Source organism: Onychostruthus taczanowskii, unplaced genomic scaffold, assembly GCF_017590055.1.
Source record: "Onychostruthus taczanowskii isolate IOZ18803 unplaced genomic scaffold, ASM1759005v1 scaffold14, whole genome shotgun sequence".
Classification (NCBI taxonomy): Eukaryota; Metazoa; Chordata; class Aves; order Passeriformes; family Passeridae; genus Onychostruthus; species Onychostruthus taczanowskii.
Window position 1 is genome coordinate 686,170 of NW_024498573.1, and position 17,273 is coordinate 703,442.

Genomic DNA, 17,273 nt, shown 5'->3' on the forward strand with positions numbered 1-17,273 from the left:
GGGCTGAGGGAGGGCCGGGGCTGAGGCGGGTCCGGGGCTGAGGGAGGGCCGGGGCTGAGACGGGACCGGCGCTGAGGCGGGTCCGGGGCTGAGGAGGGGCTGAGGCGGGACCAGGGCCGAGGCGGGTCCGGGGCTGAGGAGGGGCTGAGGCGGGACCGGCGCTGAGGCGGGTCCGGGGCTGAGGCGGAGGCAGGACCGGGGCCGAGCCTGAGGCGGGACCGAGCTGGGGCCGTCCCGGGGCCGCCCCGTCCCGCGCGTGCGCGGAGCGGCGCGCGGTGTCCCGGAAGTGGAGGCGCGGCCGTGACACGTCGCAGGGGCCGCGGCGGCGGGAGCGGAGCGGGGCCGGGCCGGGGCCGCAGGTGGGGCCGGGACCCCGGGGAGGCAGCGGGACCCGGGGAGGCAGCGGCCGGGAGCGCGGGGCAGAGACAGCCCGGGGTAACGGGGTAACGGGGCACGGGGCGGAGCGGCGGCCGGGCGCCCGGCGCAGCGCGAGGTGCCGGGCCCGCGGCGGGGAGGGGGGGCGGCGCGCGGGGCCGGTTCGGGCCGGCCGCAACCCGCCTCGCCGGTCTCTTGCAGAGGGGGCGATGTCCGGGTTCGACAGCTTCAACAGGGGCGGCGGCGCGCGGGGCCGGTTCGGGCCGGCCGCAACCCGCCTCGCCGGTCTCTTGCAGAGGGGGCGATGTCCGGGTTCGACAGCTTCAACACCGAATTCTTCCAGAGCAGTTACAGCATCGAGGACCAGGCGCAGCCCTACGACTACACCGGGCGGCAGTACAGCAAGTAACTCGTGTGCCCTGCCCGGGCTCGGCATCCCGGGGAACGGCTCGGGGGAACCCCAAATCTTAGCCCGTCCCACCCCTGCCGTGGCAGGGACACCTCCCACTGTGCCAGGCTGCTCCCAGCCCCAGTGTCCAGCCTGGCCTTGGCACTGCCAGGGATCCAGGGGCAGCCACAGCTGCTCTGGGCACCCTGTGCCAGGCCTGCCCGCCCTGCCAGGGAGCGATTATTTCCCAATATCCCATCCATCCCTGCCCTCTGACATTGGGAAGTCATTCCCCTTGTCCTGGCACTCTAGGCCCTTGTTCAAAGTCCCTCTCCAGCTCTCCTCTAGGCTTCCTTAGGATACTTCTTAGGACAGTCTGTGTCTCCAGGAAAGGTTTGGCACTTCGGCCAGCTGCTGGTTTCTGGAAATGAGTCCTGGTTGTTGTGTTGGATGGAGAGCTGAACTCTCTGTAAATGGCAGTCTAAAGGAATTTTGTGTTCAATTCTCTGCCTGGTAGATTTCAGAGCAAGTGTTAGAAGACTGAAGGACAAGTTATAAGAACAATCTTAATGATATGAGTGATCTGCATGTCCTTGGGAGAAGAAATACTGTTCTTCTGCAGCTCCATCTCCAGTCACTCACTTGGGAACTAGGAATTAGTGTCACCTAAGTGAGCCTGCAATGTCCTGGTGGCTCCCAGGCTCAGCAGGGAGGTGTGGTGGGTGTTCCAGGGGCAGGGGGATCCTGGCAGCCCCGTGTGAACATCCAGCCTTGGGCTGAGGGCTTTGGTCCCTCCGTGTGATCCCTGAGATGGATGGAGCAGGTCAGTGCCCTTTGTGACCTGAACAAAGGTGCCCCCTGTGCTGGGGCTGGCTCTGCTAACACGAGCAGTTCTGCATTTCCCTTCTCTTTCCATAGTTAAAGACTTTGGAAATGTTTATGGAAATCTCTGTGGTGAGACATGGGATGGATTAGTGGCAATAATACCTGAAGAGTTGTGTGGGGCAGAGGGTGGCTTTGATTGGGGCTTTTTGTGGAGGACCTGTGGGATCACATCATGGAACTTTTCAAGGCAGAAGGAAGGGTTGGCTGTGACATACTGACTGGAACAAGCTTTGCCTTGCAGGAGGTGTCTCAGCAGCAGCTCTGGGTGTGCCCTAACGTGGGGTTGTGCTTTGCAGGCCCTATGGAGGCTACGAGTACCCCCAGCAGGCTGCCTTTGTGCCCCATGACATGATGCAGCAGCAGCAGCCCTACACGGGGCAGATCTACCAGCCCACACAGGGCTACACTCCAGCCTCAGCACAGTCTTTTTATGGAAGCAACTTCGAGGATGAGCCTCCGCTATTAGAAGGTATAACTTTGCTGTGGCCTAAATCCAGAACTCCTCCTAGTTTGGGGGTAAGTTGGTAGCAGAGTGTGGAGTCCCTGCTGCTGGGAGTGCTCAGTGCGTTTGAAATTCTCATTGATTTTTTTTTTTTTAACCTGCATTTTGGCATGTGAAATCCCTGTGAACTTCTGCAGTTGGACATTTGTGCTTTCTTGCTTCACACCAGCTGCTGTGTGTGCAGATTAAATCAGTTAACTGGGAGGCCTGACTTTGTGGCAAAACACTTAATATTCCTCATGTTGTAAATAATAATTGTAACTGCCCACTCTGTAAAATACGTGCCTGCAGGTGCTGTGAGTTGATTCTTGGTTAGAGCAGGAGTGTTTCATTGCTAACAAGGAATGCTAAATGCTGCAGAAGCACCTGTGTGGAGTACAGCCTGTGCAAAGTGCCAGGCTGGATATTCAGCTAAGTCTGGCTTGCTGGGATCAGTTTCCAGCTTATTTCTGTTATTTTTCAGTTCCAAACAACTGAATAAACCGTCAGTGTTACAGGGTGGAGAGACAGGCATCTGTCACCTGTCCCCAGGCACGATACCTTCCACCCCCTGGGCTTTTTTATTAAATATTACTTTATTTACATAAATAAAACTGGAACTGGGCTGAAAGGATCTCTGTGAACCCAGAACTCTGTGCTTGGGTCCTTCAGAAACCACCTGGGCACTTCCCAGCACCTGAGACTGGGAATGTGTGGAGGCAGCAGGAGGAAACAGGGGAGGGCTCAGTTCCCTGGTGCCCACCACGGGTCTGGGGGAGAAGCAGGGAAGACAAAGAGGGGAGCGAGTGGGGCAGCCAGGAAGGAAAGAAATGAAATCCACGTTCTGTTCACTTGCAGAATTGGGGATCAATTTCGACCACATCTGGCAGAAAACACTAACGGTGCTGCACCCCCTGAAGGTGGCTGATGGCACCATCATGAACGAGACGGACCTGGCCGGGCCCATGGTCTTCTGCCTGGCCTTTGGGGCCACCCTGCTGCTGGTGAGGCACTGCCACGGGGCTGCTGGGCACAGCTGTGCTGGGACACGTGCCACAGGGCTGCTGGAGTCTGGGCACGGGGGCCAGGAAAGCTCTTCCTTTTCATGGAGTGTGCTGAGTGGGAAGGGACCCCCAGGGGTGGTCGGAGTGCAGCTCCTCACCCTGCACAGGACAGAAATCTGTGTGTGAATGGGAGAGGGGCTGGGGCCTCTCACCCTGCTGGGATGGATGAGCTCTGTCACACCAGGTGGGACTGCAGTGTCAGGTCACTCTGGAGCAAACCTGCTCTCACACTTTGTGCTGCTCAGTGGGCCTGGCACTGCTGGAGCCTGGTCACTTTTTCTAACTGAGCTTAATTGGAATAATTGTGCTTTAATGGCTCACAGATGACAGCAAACAGTGTTCCTTGGCATTGAAAGCTTCAGGGGTTTTAATCTGTTCTAGCTTTAAATGCTTCAGGCACTGCTTGTCATTTCTGCCTAAAATTTCACATTGCTGTGACAGTTAAAACACACTTTGGTACCAAGGGGCCTTCAAGCCTACTTTAATAAGTAACTTCTATTTATGGAAAGTAGGCCAGTCAAATTAATGAACATGTTTATTATAGATACGTTTGGATTTCCTTTTCCTAAAAATTTATTTCTCCTGTGTGCTTTTCAAAAAAATCCATGGAATGTGGTGAAGGGAAGTGGGCTGAGCCTGGCACAGAGGTTGCAGCAGGTGTGATTGTTTCCTGTGCTGCTTGGGAAGGAGGAGAGCTGGGTCTAAGCACATGCAGTTTGGAAGTTGTTGGAGGGGGACACAGCACAGCTCTGTGTCCTGCAGGGGTGCCTTGGGCAGGTCCTGCAGGGGAAGCAGCAGTCTCAGCCTGGGAAAACCTGGAGATGACCAGAACACATGGACATAACCCACATGTGCTTCCCTTGTGCTTGTGAACAAACAAAGTTTGGGTTTGGCTTTTTAAAATCTCCCTCAGCTAATCCCAAGTTCACACCCAGTGCGTGGCAGCTCAGCCTCAGCTGTTCCTGAATAATTTTAGAATAATTTTCTTTGCGCCATAACTTCGTGCATTCTACCACAAATTAAAGGACTTCAGCTCTGGGTTTGCCAAGAAGTTCCTGCATTAGTTTTGTTGTCTTTACACACCAGTTGTGTAAAGATCATTATTGCAAGTAATCAGCACAAGAAGTCCTTGATTAAACCCTGAACAGCTCCTGGGCTGAGATCAGAGAACAGCCACCAGATCAGAACCTGTTCATTGAGATCCACAGAGTCAGGAGGAATTCCAGGCTCCTGGAGCATGAGGTGTCCTGGGACTCTGGGGGGAAACACTCCACGTGGGGTAGGAGTGAGGGAGCTGGGGCTGGGGGGCAGTGCCTGTGCCCACCCCTGCCGTGTTCCAGGGTGGGTAGATCTGTTCCTGGGCTGGTTCCATCCTGGGTTGGTTCCATCCTGACCCCATCCTGGTCCCATCCTGTGCTGGTTCCATTCTGGTTCCATCCTGACTGCAATCCTGACCCAGTTCCATCCTGATCTCATCCTGGGCTGGTTCCATCCTGGGCTGGCTCCATCCTGACCCCATCCTGGTCCCATCCTGTGCTGGTTCCATTCTGGTTCCATCCTGACTGCAATCCTGACCCAGTTCCATCCTGACCCCCATCCTTTGCTGGTTCCATCCTGACCCCATCCCGTGCTGGTTCCATCCCATGCTGGTTCCATCCCGTGCTGGGTCCATCCTGTGCTGGTTCCATCCTGACCCCATCCTGTGCTGGATCCATCCTGTACTGGTTCCATCCTGGTTCCATCCTGATCCCACCCCGTGCTGGTTCCACCCCGACCCCATCCCGACCCCAATCCTGACCCCATCCTGACCCCATCCTGACCCCATCCCATGCTGGTTCGATCCTGATCCCATCCTGTGCTGGTTCCATCCTGACCCAATCCTGTGCTGGGTCCATCCTGTACTGGTTCCATCCTGGTTCCATCCTGATCCCACCCCGTGCTGGTTCCACCCCGACCCCATCCCGACCCCAATCCTGACCCCATCCTGACCCCATCCCATGCTGGTTAGATCCTGATCCCATCCTGTGCTGGTTCCATCCTGACCCAATCCTGTGCTGGGTCCATCCCGTGCTGGGTCCATCCCGACCCCATCCTGAATCTCATCCTGTGCTGACCCCATCCTGTGCTGGTTCCATCCTGACCCCATCCTGACCCCATCCCATGCTGGTTCCATCCTGATCCTATCCCGTGCTGGTTCCATCCTGACCCCATCCTGACCCCATCCCATGCTGGTTCAATCCTGATCCTATCCCATGCTGGGTCCATCCTGACCCCATCCTGACCCCATCCCGTGCTGGTTCCATCCCATGCTGGTTCCATCCCGTGCTGGGTCCATCCTGTGCTGGTTCCATCCTGACCCCATCCTGACCCCATCCCGTGCTGGGTCCATCCCGTGCTGGTTCCATCCTGACCCCATCCTGACCCCATCCCATGCTGGTTCAATCCTGATCCTATCCCATGCTGGGTCCATCCTGACCCCATCCTGACCCCATCCCGTGCTGGTTCCATCCCATGCTGGTTCCATCCCGTGCTGGGTCCATCCTGTGCTGGTTCCATCCTGACCCCATCCTGTGCTGGATCCATCCTGTACTGGTTCCATCCTGGTTCCATCCTGATCCCACCCCGTGCTGGTTCCACCCCGACCCCATCCCGACCCCAATCCTGACCCCATCCTGACCCCATCCCATGCTGGTTAGATCCTGATCCCATCCTGTGCTGGTTCCATCCTGACCCAATCCTGTGCTGGGTCCATCCCGTGCTGGGTCCATCCCGACCCCATCCTGATCCCATCCCGTGCTGGGTCCATCCCATGCTGGTTCCACCCTGTGCTGGGTCCATCCTGACCCCATCCCGACCCCATCCTGATCCCATCCTGTGCTGGGTCCATCCTGACCCCATCCCGTGCTGGGTCCATCCCGTGCTGGTTCCATCCCATCCTGACCCCATCCCGTGCTGGGTCCATCCCGACCCCATCCTGACCCCATCCTGTGCTGGTTCCATCCTGACCCCATCCTGACCCCATCCCGTGCTGGTTCCATCCCATGCTGGTTCCATCCCGTGCTGGGTCCATCCTGTGCTGGTTCCATCCTGACCCCATCCTGACCCCATCCCGTGCTGGGTCCATCCCGTGCTGGTTCCATCCTGACCCCATCCTGACCCCATCCCATGCTGGTTCGATCCTGACCCCATCCCATGCTGGTTCCACCCCGTGCTGGGTCCACCCCGTGTGGGTCCATCCCGACCCCATCCCGCCCCACCCCGTCCCCCATCCCGCCGTGCTGACCCCGTGCCGTGCCCGGCTGCAGGCTGGCAAGATCCAGTTCGGCTACGTGTACGGGATCAGCGCCATCGGCTGCCTGGGCATGTTCTGCCTGCTGAACCTGATGAGCGTGACCGGCGTGTCCTTCGGCTGCGTGGCCAGCGTGCTGGGCTACTGCCTGCTGCCCATGATCCTGCTCTCCTCCTTCGCCATCGTCTTCTCGCTGCAGTAAGTGCTGCCCCGGGCACAGATTCCTCCTGACAGGGGCAGGGCAATCACTGAGAGGGGTTGCACCTTCTGTGCTGGAGCTGTGTATCATTTGAGTGTGACAGGAATCTTCAGGAAGGGCAAGGATTAATTATCAATGGCTTCAGGTATTTACTGGGGGGTGAATCCTGGCTTTACCTCCAAGTCATTAAACAGTTTTTGAGCACTTAGACTCCAAGAGCAATCTCAGGTTTGTTTTCAGCCAGTTTTGAATCTGATGGGTCTCAGCACCTGTAAAGTCTGAAAGTAATTGTTATTGAAGACACAAATTAGGATTTTACAAATACAAGAAAATGAGAATGATTCGTCTTGGCTCTGCAAATTTAGGGACTGCAAAGAAACAGCTTAGCACAGTTCTATTAGTCACTGCTTTGAAATTTTCATATGCATAGAGTTAATTTTGAGGGGGCTTTCTACCATCATAATTGACTGATACTGTTCTAAAATTCTAGAATCCCAGAATGGTTTGGCTTGGGAAAGCCCATCCAGTGCCACCCCTGCCATGGCAGGGACACCTCCCACTGTCCCAGGCTGCTCCCAGCCCATGTCCAGCCTGGCCTTGGCACTGCCAGGGATCCAGGGGCAGCCACAGCTGCTCTGGGCACCCTGTGCCAGGGCCTGCCCAGTGTTTTTAGCAGGACTGTTTCATTTAAAGCCAAATGCTGAAATTCATCCCAGGACCTGTACAAGGTGTTGGATGAGTCCAGGTCTGACTCCTGCAGGTGGATATACACAGGGCTCACAGGAATTCTCTTCTTTCTGCCTTTCCAGGGGCATGATGGGGATTATTCTCACGGCTGGAATTATTGGCTGGTGCAGCTTTTCTGCTTCCAAGATCTTTATCTCTGCCTTAGCCATGGAGGGCCAGCAGCTGCTCGTGGCCTATCCCTGCGCGTTGCTGTACGGAGTGTTCGCCCTCATCTCCGTCTTCTGAACAGACTCTGGGGGACAGCAGGGCCAAAAGGAAAATCCCAGCTTGGAACATGGACTTGGACCAGAAACAGCTGCAAACAACTGTCTCGTGTTGCTATCATGAAACTTAGACCTGTTTGAATCACCTGGAACAATGGAAAATGTCTCGTGTTCACTTTTTTAGGACCTTGAATACTGTTTTCAATGACCTGGAGAGTCCAGAGCTTTAATACGTGTTCATGCTTATCAAGTTCCTGTGATTTCTTTCCCATTCCTAGATATTTAGAAAAAGTAACTTTTGGTTGTTTATTTGAGGGTTGTGATTTTTGTTCATTTTGTTTTGTTTTGTTTTGTAGGGGAGGGCGAAGGGTTGCAGTTACAAATTGGTAGATTTTTATCCAAAACAGTTAAAGGAGCTGCCATGGATCTGGGGGACTCTGGATAAATCTGCAGGAAAGGGGAACCTGTTTCCTGACCCCTCTCACCAAAAATGCACAAATGAACAAAAGTAATTAGAGTATTTCCTGTATTTTAACCAATATCCTCCTAAGCTCTCCAGTCTCAATTATTTGTTCATTTGCTGTGAGAGTATTTCAGGATTTAAGATACTTAAATTATGAAGTAGAAAACAGATGCTTAAAAGTGAAAGGGATCTGTGATTCTGTCACACTTGAAACATGCCCACCTTGGGGTGTCTGTAGCTTTATGTTAACTGGGGTTTCTGAAGGACGTGGGCAGAGGTTCCTTCCCTCATGGTGCACATTCTGCTGGATGGATGAAGAGGAATCTCTCTCACAGTGCTTCCAAGGAAAACACCATTTGGAAAACGTTATGCTTGTCAGTATTGTAGTTATTGTAAAATAATTTAAGGCATATTGATTAAATTTTCCTTAAATTTTGAAAAAGGTGTTTGATTTTCCTAGCCTTTATTTTTGATGTTCAGTTACTAAAATAGAAAGTTTCATGTTGAAACAAAAACACATTTAAAATTGAATTCATTGGGTGGATTTGGTGTTGGCTACAGGGAGTGAAGAGCAGGAGGGAGCTCCTGTCCTGTGTGTGTGCAGATCAATAGCAATGATTGCTAATGAGCCTGATTAAACACAGTTCTAGGATGCAGAGCTCCCTCAGCTGCTTGAGCAGGTCAGGTTCTAACACTCTAATATTGTACTTTGAGAACACCAAATCAGCTTATCCTGCACATTCCAGAGGGGAAGTTCTTAAAGCCTTGCAGTGATTCCGTAGGTGCCTTCCAGGGTGATCACCTGGGCATTAAAATACTATCAATAACGTTTTCTTTCACCAGCATGAGCAAACCTCAGTGCACAGGAAGAACAGCTCAGTGTTGCCCTGGCAATAGAGCTGCTGAGTTTGGAGAAGCCATAGGAAAGGGGATTTATTTAGATTGAAATGCTCACAAAGTCAGCAGAGGAGGACGCTGCACGTTCTACCCCAGCAGTGAGGCTTGACCCAGGAGTTTCCTCTGCACAGAATTGAGCAGTTTGTAACTGGATTTCTAAGTGCTCTCTGGGGAGCAGAGAGAAGCAGATGGGAGCAGGAGGTCAAACACTTGACTTCATGGAGGACTTGATAAAAACCAGTTATGTCAGAGTGCTTGCCTTAAAGATCCCAAACTTCTGGTTCAGTAATTAATGTGATTGCCTCGACTCTTTATTGCCTTTCCAAAATCAATCCCACCGATTTTCTGTAATGAAGTTTTGTCCTAGTTCTTGCTTCAATTTCAGTTACATTTCAGATGATTCCATCTCCCCCTCCCGTAGAATGCTGGGATTGGAGGCTGCAGCTCTGCACTCCCACATTTGCCTTTCTCAATCAGGAGGACTTTTTCACTCCCACAGTCTGTCCCCCATCCTTGTCACCTGCAGTGCCAGCCCCACGTTATCCTGCTGTGGCTCCCTTCGTGTTGCTCAGCTTAAAGCCCTCAAACAAATGCTGCTTTTCAAACCCACCCTTGTTACTGCCCCGTCTTGAAACCATGCCCTGCCCTGCAGGAGCTGCGAGTTGCCTTTTCCAGTTTGTGCGTGGTCACCCCAGGCTGTTGGTGACAGTGACAGTGACAGTGGCTCTGTTTTTCAGCTCCCTTTGCTGTGAGGCAGCTGCTGGCCCCGGTTCCGTTTGGTTCCGTTCCTGTACCAGCAAATTCCCGGGCACATCCTGTGTTTGCAATGTGCTGCTGTGCCTGTCCCCTCTGGAGCAGCCTGAGGCCTGGCTGCAGGGGTAGTGCTGGAACGTTCCACGGGGCTCTCTGTGCTGGGACAGACTGGGACCCACTGGGACAGACTGGGACCGGGCTGGGACCCACTGGGACAGAATGGGACCGGGCTGGGACCCACTGGGACAGACTGGGACCGGGCTGGGACCCACTGGGACAGAAGGGACCGGGCTGGGACCGAGCCCTGGGGCGAGGCTGGCACAGCCGGGGGGTCACCGGCTGCTGCCCCCCTGGGGCTCTGCAGCCTCCGGGGTTTGTTACTGGCTTCAGGGACTGGGCTATTCAAAGAGCACCCGAGCTTTGTGACCACAGCCCGGACACGGGGCAAAGCCGAGCAGCCGTGCCGAGCCCCCCGTGTCCCCCCGGGGCTGCTCCGAGCCGGCGTGCGGGGCCGGGCGCTGCTGTTCGCAGCCTCTCCACTGGGTGGGTGTGCAGCATTCCCGGTGCACAGCATTCCCGCTGTACAGCATTCCCGGTGTGCAGCACTCCCAGTGTGCAGCACTCCCGACGTGCAGCATTCCTGGTGTACAGCATTCCCGATGTACAGCATTCCCGGTGTGCAGCATTCCCGATGTACAGCATTCCCGGTGTGCAGCACTCCCGGTGTGCAGCACTCCCGTTGTACAGCACTCCCGGTGTACAGCATTCCCGATGTACAGCACTCCCGGTGTGCAGCATTCCCGGTGTGCAGCATTCCCGGTGTGCAGCACTCCCGATGTACAGCATTCCCGGTGTGCAGCATTCCCGGTGTGCAGCACTCCCGGTGTACAGCACTCCCGGTGTACAGCATTCCCGCTGTACAGCATTCCCGGTGTGCAGCATTCCCGGTGTGCAGCATTCCCGCTGTACAGCATTCCCGATGTACAGCACTCCCGGTGTGCAGCACTCCCGGTGTGCAGCACTCCCGGTGTGCAGCATTCCCGGTGTGCAGCACTCCCGGTGTACAGCACTCCCGGTGTACAGCACTCCCGGTGTGCAGCATTCCCGGTGTTCTCCCGAGCCGGGCACACAGCCCCGGCAGCGCTGGGGAAAAGCCCTCAAAAGCCCTCCCGGCCCATGGGGTCCCAGCTGTGCCTGAGCCCCACCCTGTGCCAGCCCAGAGCACCGAGTGTTGGCCAAGAACTCCTCGGGCACCTGCAGGGATGGGGATCCAAACCTCCCTGCCGGGGTTTAACCTCCTCCATGCAGCAATTCCTGCTGGATCCAGGTCCGTGCTGTGCTACAAGCACCTGAGCATCACCATCTCAGCTCACTGCTGCACTCAAAGCTGCTGCTGGGCTTGGAAGCCTTTCCCTGCTCCTGCTCTCCTGCCGGTGTCCCACACCAGCAGCAGTGCAGCTCCCTGTGGCCACAGCCCTGATCCCGCTGGCTCTCTGTCCCTGGCAGGGGAAGGATCCATTCCAGCCATGATGGGGATCCCTCATGGCAATGGGGAACTTTGCTGTGTCTCATTCCCTGGACAGCAGGGAATAGTTCTGAGAGGCTTTCAGCATCTTCAGTCAGAATGCATCGATGCATTCACATGTCTGCACAGTCAAGATGACAATTCTAACACCATGGGGTAGTTTATTTCCATTCATTTATTTAATTATTCACTTTAAATATCAAAGTCTGTGTGGGGGTTTTGTTGGTTTTTAATTGCATGGGCCTCTCCTCATCTCACTTCCTTATCCCTGGTGATTTCCCTGTCATTGCTGGATACACCATCAGAATTAAGTTTCCAGTGTGCACATTGACAAAGGAGAACATAATAATTACAAATGATTGATCAGTGCAAGCCCACAACATTGGATTAATTCTTCCCTCCTTCCCACCACTGTTAATTCAGAATAAATTTGAAGCAATCAAGAGATCTTCACTCATGTGCTGATGATCTTCATGTTCTGCCTGAGCTTTAATTGAGCTTAAAAGGCCTAATTCTGCCTCAAATCTATTCTTAGTGTTGTTTGAGACCTGAATGTAGAGTTTGAATTTGAAGATGATCCTCCTGCCTACACCTAGCTGGGATTAGTTCCCCACCCAGTCAGTGCTTCCACTAACTTGCCCCGTTCCCAGGTGGGGTGGCTGTGCTGGGATGGAGCTGATGGATGGAGTGGGATTGCATCCTCCCACTCCTCAGATCCACTGCAAGACATGGGGGTTTGTCTAGAGGGTGCCAGGAGGAAATAAAGCCCTGGGGCTGGCACAGGGGCCTGGGGGAGAACTCAGCGAGCACAGGGAGCTGTGGGGGTCACCCAGAACACAGAGCCAGACTCCTGCTGGGGAACAGCAGGGTTTGCCTTCAGCTCTCTCCCTGCTTCTGCCTCTGCACATTCTCTGTTTGCTCCCTGGATTGCTGAGCAGGTGGTGGAATAACCACGGGCTCCCTTTCTTGGGCCTTCATTATTTCAGAGCAAACACAGCACAATTCTGGACCCTGGAGGAAAGACAGCCAAGCTGAGTTTTGGACCTGTAAAGTGCTGGCAGCAGCGAGATAACACCCATTAAAGCCATCAGGCTGGAGCTCTGAAACCTCTGCAGTTTACCCAGTAATTTGTCTGGAAGGCTGTTCTAAGGGAGCTTTTTCCATGGAAACCTGCAGCGTGATCCCCCAAACAACTCCGTGCGCTCCGCCGTCGCCGGGCTCGTGTTTAGATCCCACCCAGCTCTGTTGGCCTGGTTGCCATGGCCCCGTTTTCTCTCCAGACCCTGCTGGATGGAGCCTCGCAGGGAGCCGGGGCCGGGCTGTGCCCGTTCTGTGGGGAACGAGCCGGGCAGGGATGGGCTGGAGGTGCTGCAGGTGCAGGAATGCTGCCTGCTCCTGCCCAGCCCGTGCCCAGCCCTGCCAGTCCCTGCCCAGCGCCCACCCAGCCCCTGCAGTCCTCTCCAGCCCCTGCCCATCCCCTCCAGTCCCTCTCCATCCCCTCTCCAGCCCCTGCCCAGCCCCGTGCCCACCCAGCCCCTGCAGCCCCTCGGGCACTGACACCTCTCCCTGCAGAGCAGCTTACAAAGGTGTTGGTTAATTATTGTGTTGATTTTTGCATGACAGCGGGAGGACTGGGGCACAGAGCAGGGGAATGTTTGTTGGGAGGTCACTGAGCAGGACACCGGGCCAGGCCCCCAGGTCTGCTGGGAAAACAGCCCCAGCACAGCAGAGTGTCTTTACCTTCTGCTCATCAATCCCGTTGTCAGCAATTGACCTGCATCACTCTCTGAACCAGGAATTTCTGACTGCTTTTTTATTGCTGTGGTTCTCGATACTTCTCACTGTTTCCTGGCTTTATTTCAGCACATCTCCAGAGGGATTCTCCTGGTCAGGCACAGATCCGTAGGGCAGATGTCCATAGATGAGTAACTCACCCTAGGCTTTACCGACAGGGGCTCTTTCCTCACCTTTAAGTCATAATGCCAGCTGGGGCAGCCCCTGTGCCCGAGAAGGGGAGCCGGTGAGCCCGGTCCCTCGGGAACCCCTGCGGGGCAGGAGGGGACAGGGCTGGGAGCAGGGACAGCCCGGGCTGCGGAGGGGTCACGGCCCCGGGGCCAGCCCAGAGCAGCCCTGCAGAGGCACGGGCCGGCCAGGGCCACCAGAGCTGGGGACAGAGGCCAGCTCTGGGTGCCACTAGATGGCAACAGGCGCATGGCGATGGGCGCATCCCAGCCGGGGTGCCAGCAGCGCCGGGGCTGCGGGATGCTGCAGGTGCCATGGCCCGAATGCGATTGCCCGGGCACTGCCCGCCGTGCCAGCCGGGCCCGCAGCCGGGCAGGAGCCGGGCCCGGAGCTGGTACCGGAGCTGGTCCCGGAGCTGGTCCTGGAGCTGGTCCCGGAGCTGGCAGGAGCTGGTCCCGGAGCTGCTCCCAGAGCTGGTCCAGAGCTGGTCCCAGAGCTGGTCCCAGAGCTGGCAGGAGCTGGTCCCAGAGCTGGTCCAGAGCTGGTCCCAGAGCTGGTCCCAGAGCTGGTCCCAGAGCTGGCAGGAGCTGCTCCCGGAGCTGCTCCCAGAGCTGGCAGGAGCTGCTCCCGGAGCTGCTCCCGGAGCTGCTCCCGGAGCTAGCAGGAGCTGCTCCCAGAGCTGGTCCCAGAGCTGGCAGGAGCTGGTCCCGGAGCTAGCAGGAGCTGCTCCCAGAGCTGCTCCCAGAGCTGCTCCCGGAGCTGCTCCCGGAGCTGATCCCAGAGCTGGTCCCAGAGCTGGCCCAGGACACCCCAGCACATACCAGGGATGGGGCTGCTTTTGGGTACTCTGTGTTGGAGACATTTAACATGTCAGAGCATAAGAGAGAAGCCCTGCTTTGGTCTGAGAATTATCCAGAGCTTCCCCCTGATCCACAAAATTCACAGAATGGCCAGGTTGGAAGAGAGCTTCACAATCATCAAGTCCAGCCCCAGCACTCAGCTGATGGGTGCAGGGATTCATTCGTGGGGGAAGGAATGGAGGTGCTCTCTGCTCCCGGGCTCTGTGCCTGCTGAGCAAGCCCAGCGATGGCTCCGGGTCCCCGAGGGTCTCTGGGGTCTCACTCCAGAGCCTGCAGCCACCCTGGGGCACAGGGCATGTGTGCACCCCGCTCCTCCTCCCCACAGAAGCTCCAAATCCTCTGCAGCCATGCTAAAAAAGCCAGAAAGGGGTGGAGAGGATAATGGGTTCTGGCCAACTGCCACTTCCCTTAGCAGGGAAAAGTTACTGGCTGTTCTAGTGACCTCCACAGTCATTTAACCAGCTACACTTAATTATGCTGAGTAATATAAAAAATTCCTTATATTCTGCAAGCAAATTCCTCCTTGGTCGATGGAAAACAGAAAGCCAGCAGAGTAGGAAAATGCCTCTGCCTGACAGCACTGCCTTATAATCTATTTTTAACTGAATTTCTCCATCTCCTTTGTAAAGAAATAACACTTCTTCATTGCCTCTGGCCATAATTAATGTGCCGTAACTCAAGTCCAAGAGACATATAAAACCAGACTTTAAACAGAGCATTAGCTTTCAAGCAGAGCAAATAATTTTGGAGAAAATAGTGTTTTCTATACTTAAAACTTTTCCCCCTGGTTTTCATTAAAGCCCTTCAGCTGCTCAAACACAGAACGTGCTTCCCCCAGCCCCGTGCTGGTCTGAGCACGTCCTTCCCCAGGGCCTGAGCATCCCAGCAGCAGGAGCAGCCAGGGGGGCTCACCTGCTGCCCCTGCCTCTGGCTGCTTGGGTTGGAAAAGAACACAGCCTTTCTCCTTGCAGAAAGGGGAGCGCAGGAGAGAATAAACAACTGAAGTGTTTAAAGCCCGTGTTCAGTAATCCCTGAACCCCAGCCCCCTGCTCTCAGTGCCCGGCGACGGGCGGCTCCCGGGAGCCAAGGGCTGCTGGAGCAGAAGGAAAGCACCTCATTTTGAACACATTTTGAAGCTGTGAACAGCTCCTGTACAGGACTAACCCCAAGGAGACTCTCAGGGCTGCTGGCAGCAGCAGTCCCCACCCAGTCCATCCCCTGCAGTCACCCCTCAGCCCTGGCTCAGGGTGCCACAGCAGCACCGCTGCCCACTGCCAAGGTTTGCACCCTAAAGGTGCCAGGGGAATGGGGGTGAGGCCACAGCAGCACCGCTGCCCCCTGCCAAGGTTTGCACCCTAAAGGTGCCAGGGGAATGGGGGTGAGGCCTGGAGCCAGGGCAGGATGGCACAGAGACCCCTCCCTGCCTGCCTGCTGCTGTCCCCCTGCCCAGCTGAGACCCCTGTGCCTGTCCCAGCTCTGCCCAGGGCAGCACAGAGCATCCTGCTCCTGCCAGCCTGCTGGGCTGGGCACGAGGAGAGAGGGGCCAGGGAGGCTGCAGGTGTGCCCTGCCCGTGGGGGAATGGCACGGCATGGCATGGAACGTTTGAGCTGGGAGGGACCTACAGCAATCTTTTGGTTGAGCTGATGAGCCACGTGTGCCCCATTGCCACAGCTGGTGCCATGTGCTTGATTTGCTCATGCCCACAGGTGCTCCCAAAGTGCCCACAGGTGTTCCCAAAGTGCCCACAGGTGTTTCCAATGTGCCCAAAGTGCCCACAGGTGTTCCCAATATGCCCAAAGTGCCCACAGGTGTTTCCAATGTGCCCATTGTCACAGGTGTTCCCCATGTGCTTGATTTGCCCATCACCACAGGAGTTCCCAAAGTGCCCCTGCCCACAGGCGTCCCCCATGTGTCCCCCCGTGCCCCACCTGCCCTTTCCTGTTTATCAGCGCAGCCAGAGGGGCTCTGCCTGTTCCTCTGAGGGTCACTTTGCTTGCAGGAGGACACTGGGTGCAGGTAAGGGCTGTGCTGGGGTGTTGGAGGGGGGCTTCTGGGGGCCAGGGTGTGGGAGGAGGCTCCTGGGGGCTGTGCAGCCCTGGCTGCAGCAGGACAGAGCTGCCTGGTGCTGCTGGGCTGTCCCTCTGGCTGTGTTCCCCGTGGGTCTGGGACCCTGGGGCTGTGTCTGCCTCCTGGCCCTGCTCTGGGTGGGCTCAGTGCTGGTGTTGGGGGTGTCCTGGGATGGGGGAGCCCCCTCCCCTCAGGCTGTGCAAGTGGTCAGGGCTCTGCTGCACGCCACAAGGAAGCCCAGCCTCATCTCAGGATGTGCTATATGGTAAAATATGTTGTTATGGCAACTCAAATTCTAAAAATAGACCAAGGAGAAAAAGATGATGTACATAAAAATGACCACATTTTAATTATGAAGGGTTTTAAATGCTTTCTGTGTGAAGAATCCTGAAGTTTCTGTGTGAGTTTGGCTGTGCTGTAACTCTGAGCCTGGGAGGGTCAGGAACTGCAGGGATGCTTCCAGAACCCCTGGGCAGCAGCTGGGGCTGAGCAGCTGAGAGAGAGCAGGGAGAAGCTCAGGCTGTGGGGGGTCCTGCTCAGAGACTGAATGTCCCAGTCCTGAAACTCCATCTGAGCAAAAAACTTCATCTTTGGGTTAAATTAAAAATCTTCCTGAGCAAACCCTGCTGTTGGAAGCTGGGGCCAACTGGAGCAGCAGAAGCTGTTCCATGGCTTGGTTTCTGTTGCCCAGAGCAGCTGTGGCTGCCCCTGGATCCCTGGCAGTGCCAAGGCCAGGCTGGACACTGGGGCTGGAGCAGCCTGGGATGGTGGGAAGTGTCCCTGCCATGGCAGGGGTGGGCTGGATGGGATCTAAGGTCCCTTGCCACCCAAATCCATCTGGATTCTCTGAGCTGCAAGTGCTGGGGCAGGAGTTGGCTGTGGGCTGGTGGCTGTGTAGGTAAAGGGTAACAATTCATCATCCTCTGGCACTATAGCCAGTGGCTTTACAGGGACTCTGCTCTGGTGTCAGACCTGGCTGCCCTCCCTGTCCCTCATCACCCAGGGCAGGAGCTTTGGCTCCTTTGCTTTTCCCACTCCTTGTGTGTTGTGAAAGGCAATGCTTGGAGCCGAGTCTGCTCTCTCAGTAACAACAGCAGTGGCACCCAGTGCTGCT

The 17,273-nt window shown here is 55.9% G+C and overlaps 1 protein-coding gene across 4 annotated transcripts; it reads left to right on the forward strand.

Annotated features, from left to right (window-relative positions):
* Positions 1-187: 187 nt before the first annotated feature.
* On the forward strand, positions 188-8,536 carry YIPF5 (Yip1 domain family member 5). Of its 4 annotated transcripts, none has more exons than XM_041397928.1 (6): positions 188-359; positions 666-780; positions 1,945-2,117; positions 2,988-3,133; positions 6,499-6,680; positions 7,491-8,536. In XM_041397928.1, exons 2-6 carry the CDS (start codon positions 680-682, stop codon positions 7,651-7,653), a joined length of 765 nt encoding a protein of 254 aa, XP_041253862.1. In that variant the 5' UTR covers positions 188-359; positions 666-679; the 3' UTR covers positions 7,654-8,536. The 4 variants fall into 4 exon arrangements, with proteins under 4 accessions (XP_041253862.1, XP_041253861.1, XP_041253863.1 ...); XM_041397927.1 differs by having other exon boundaries at positions 189-359; positions 672-780; XM_041397929.1 differs by lacking the exon at positions 188-359 and adding an exon at positions 411-435 and having other exon boundaries at positions 672-780.
* The last annotated feature ends 8,737 nt before the right edge of the window (positions 8,537-17,273 follow it).

Coding starts and splice junctions, on each gene's coding strand:
- YIPF5 (XM_041397928.1), top strand. CDS start 680: ATGTCCGGGTTCGACAGCTTCAACACCGAATTCTTCCAGAGCAGTTAC. Junction 3,134..6,498: donor TTGGGGCCACCCTGCTGCTG/GTGAGGCACTGC, acceptor GCCCGGCTGCAG/GCTGGCAAGATCCAGTTCGG. Junction 6,681..7,490: donor GCCATCGTCTTCTCGCTGCA/GTAAGTGCTGCC, acceptor CTGCCTTTCCAG/GGGCATGATGGGGATTATTC.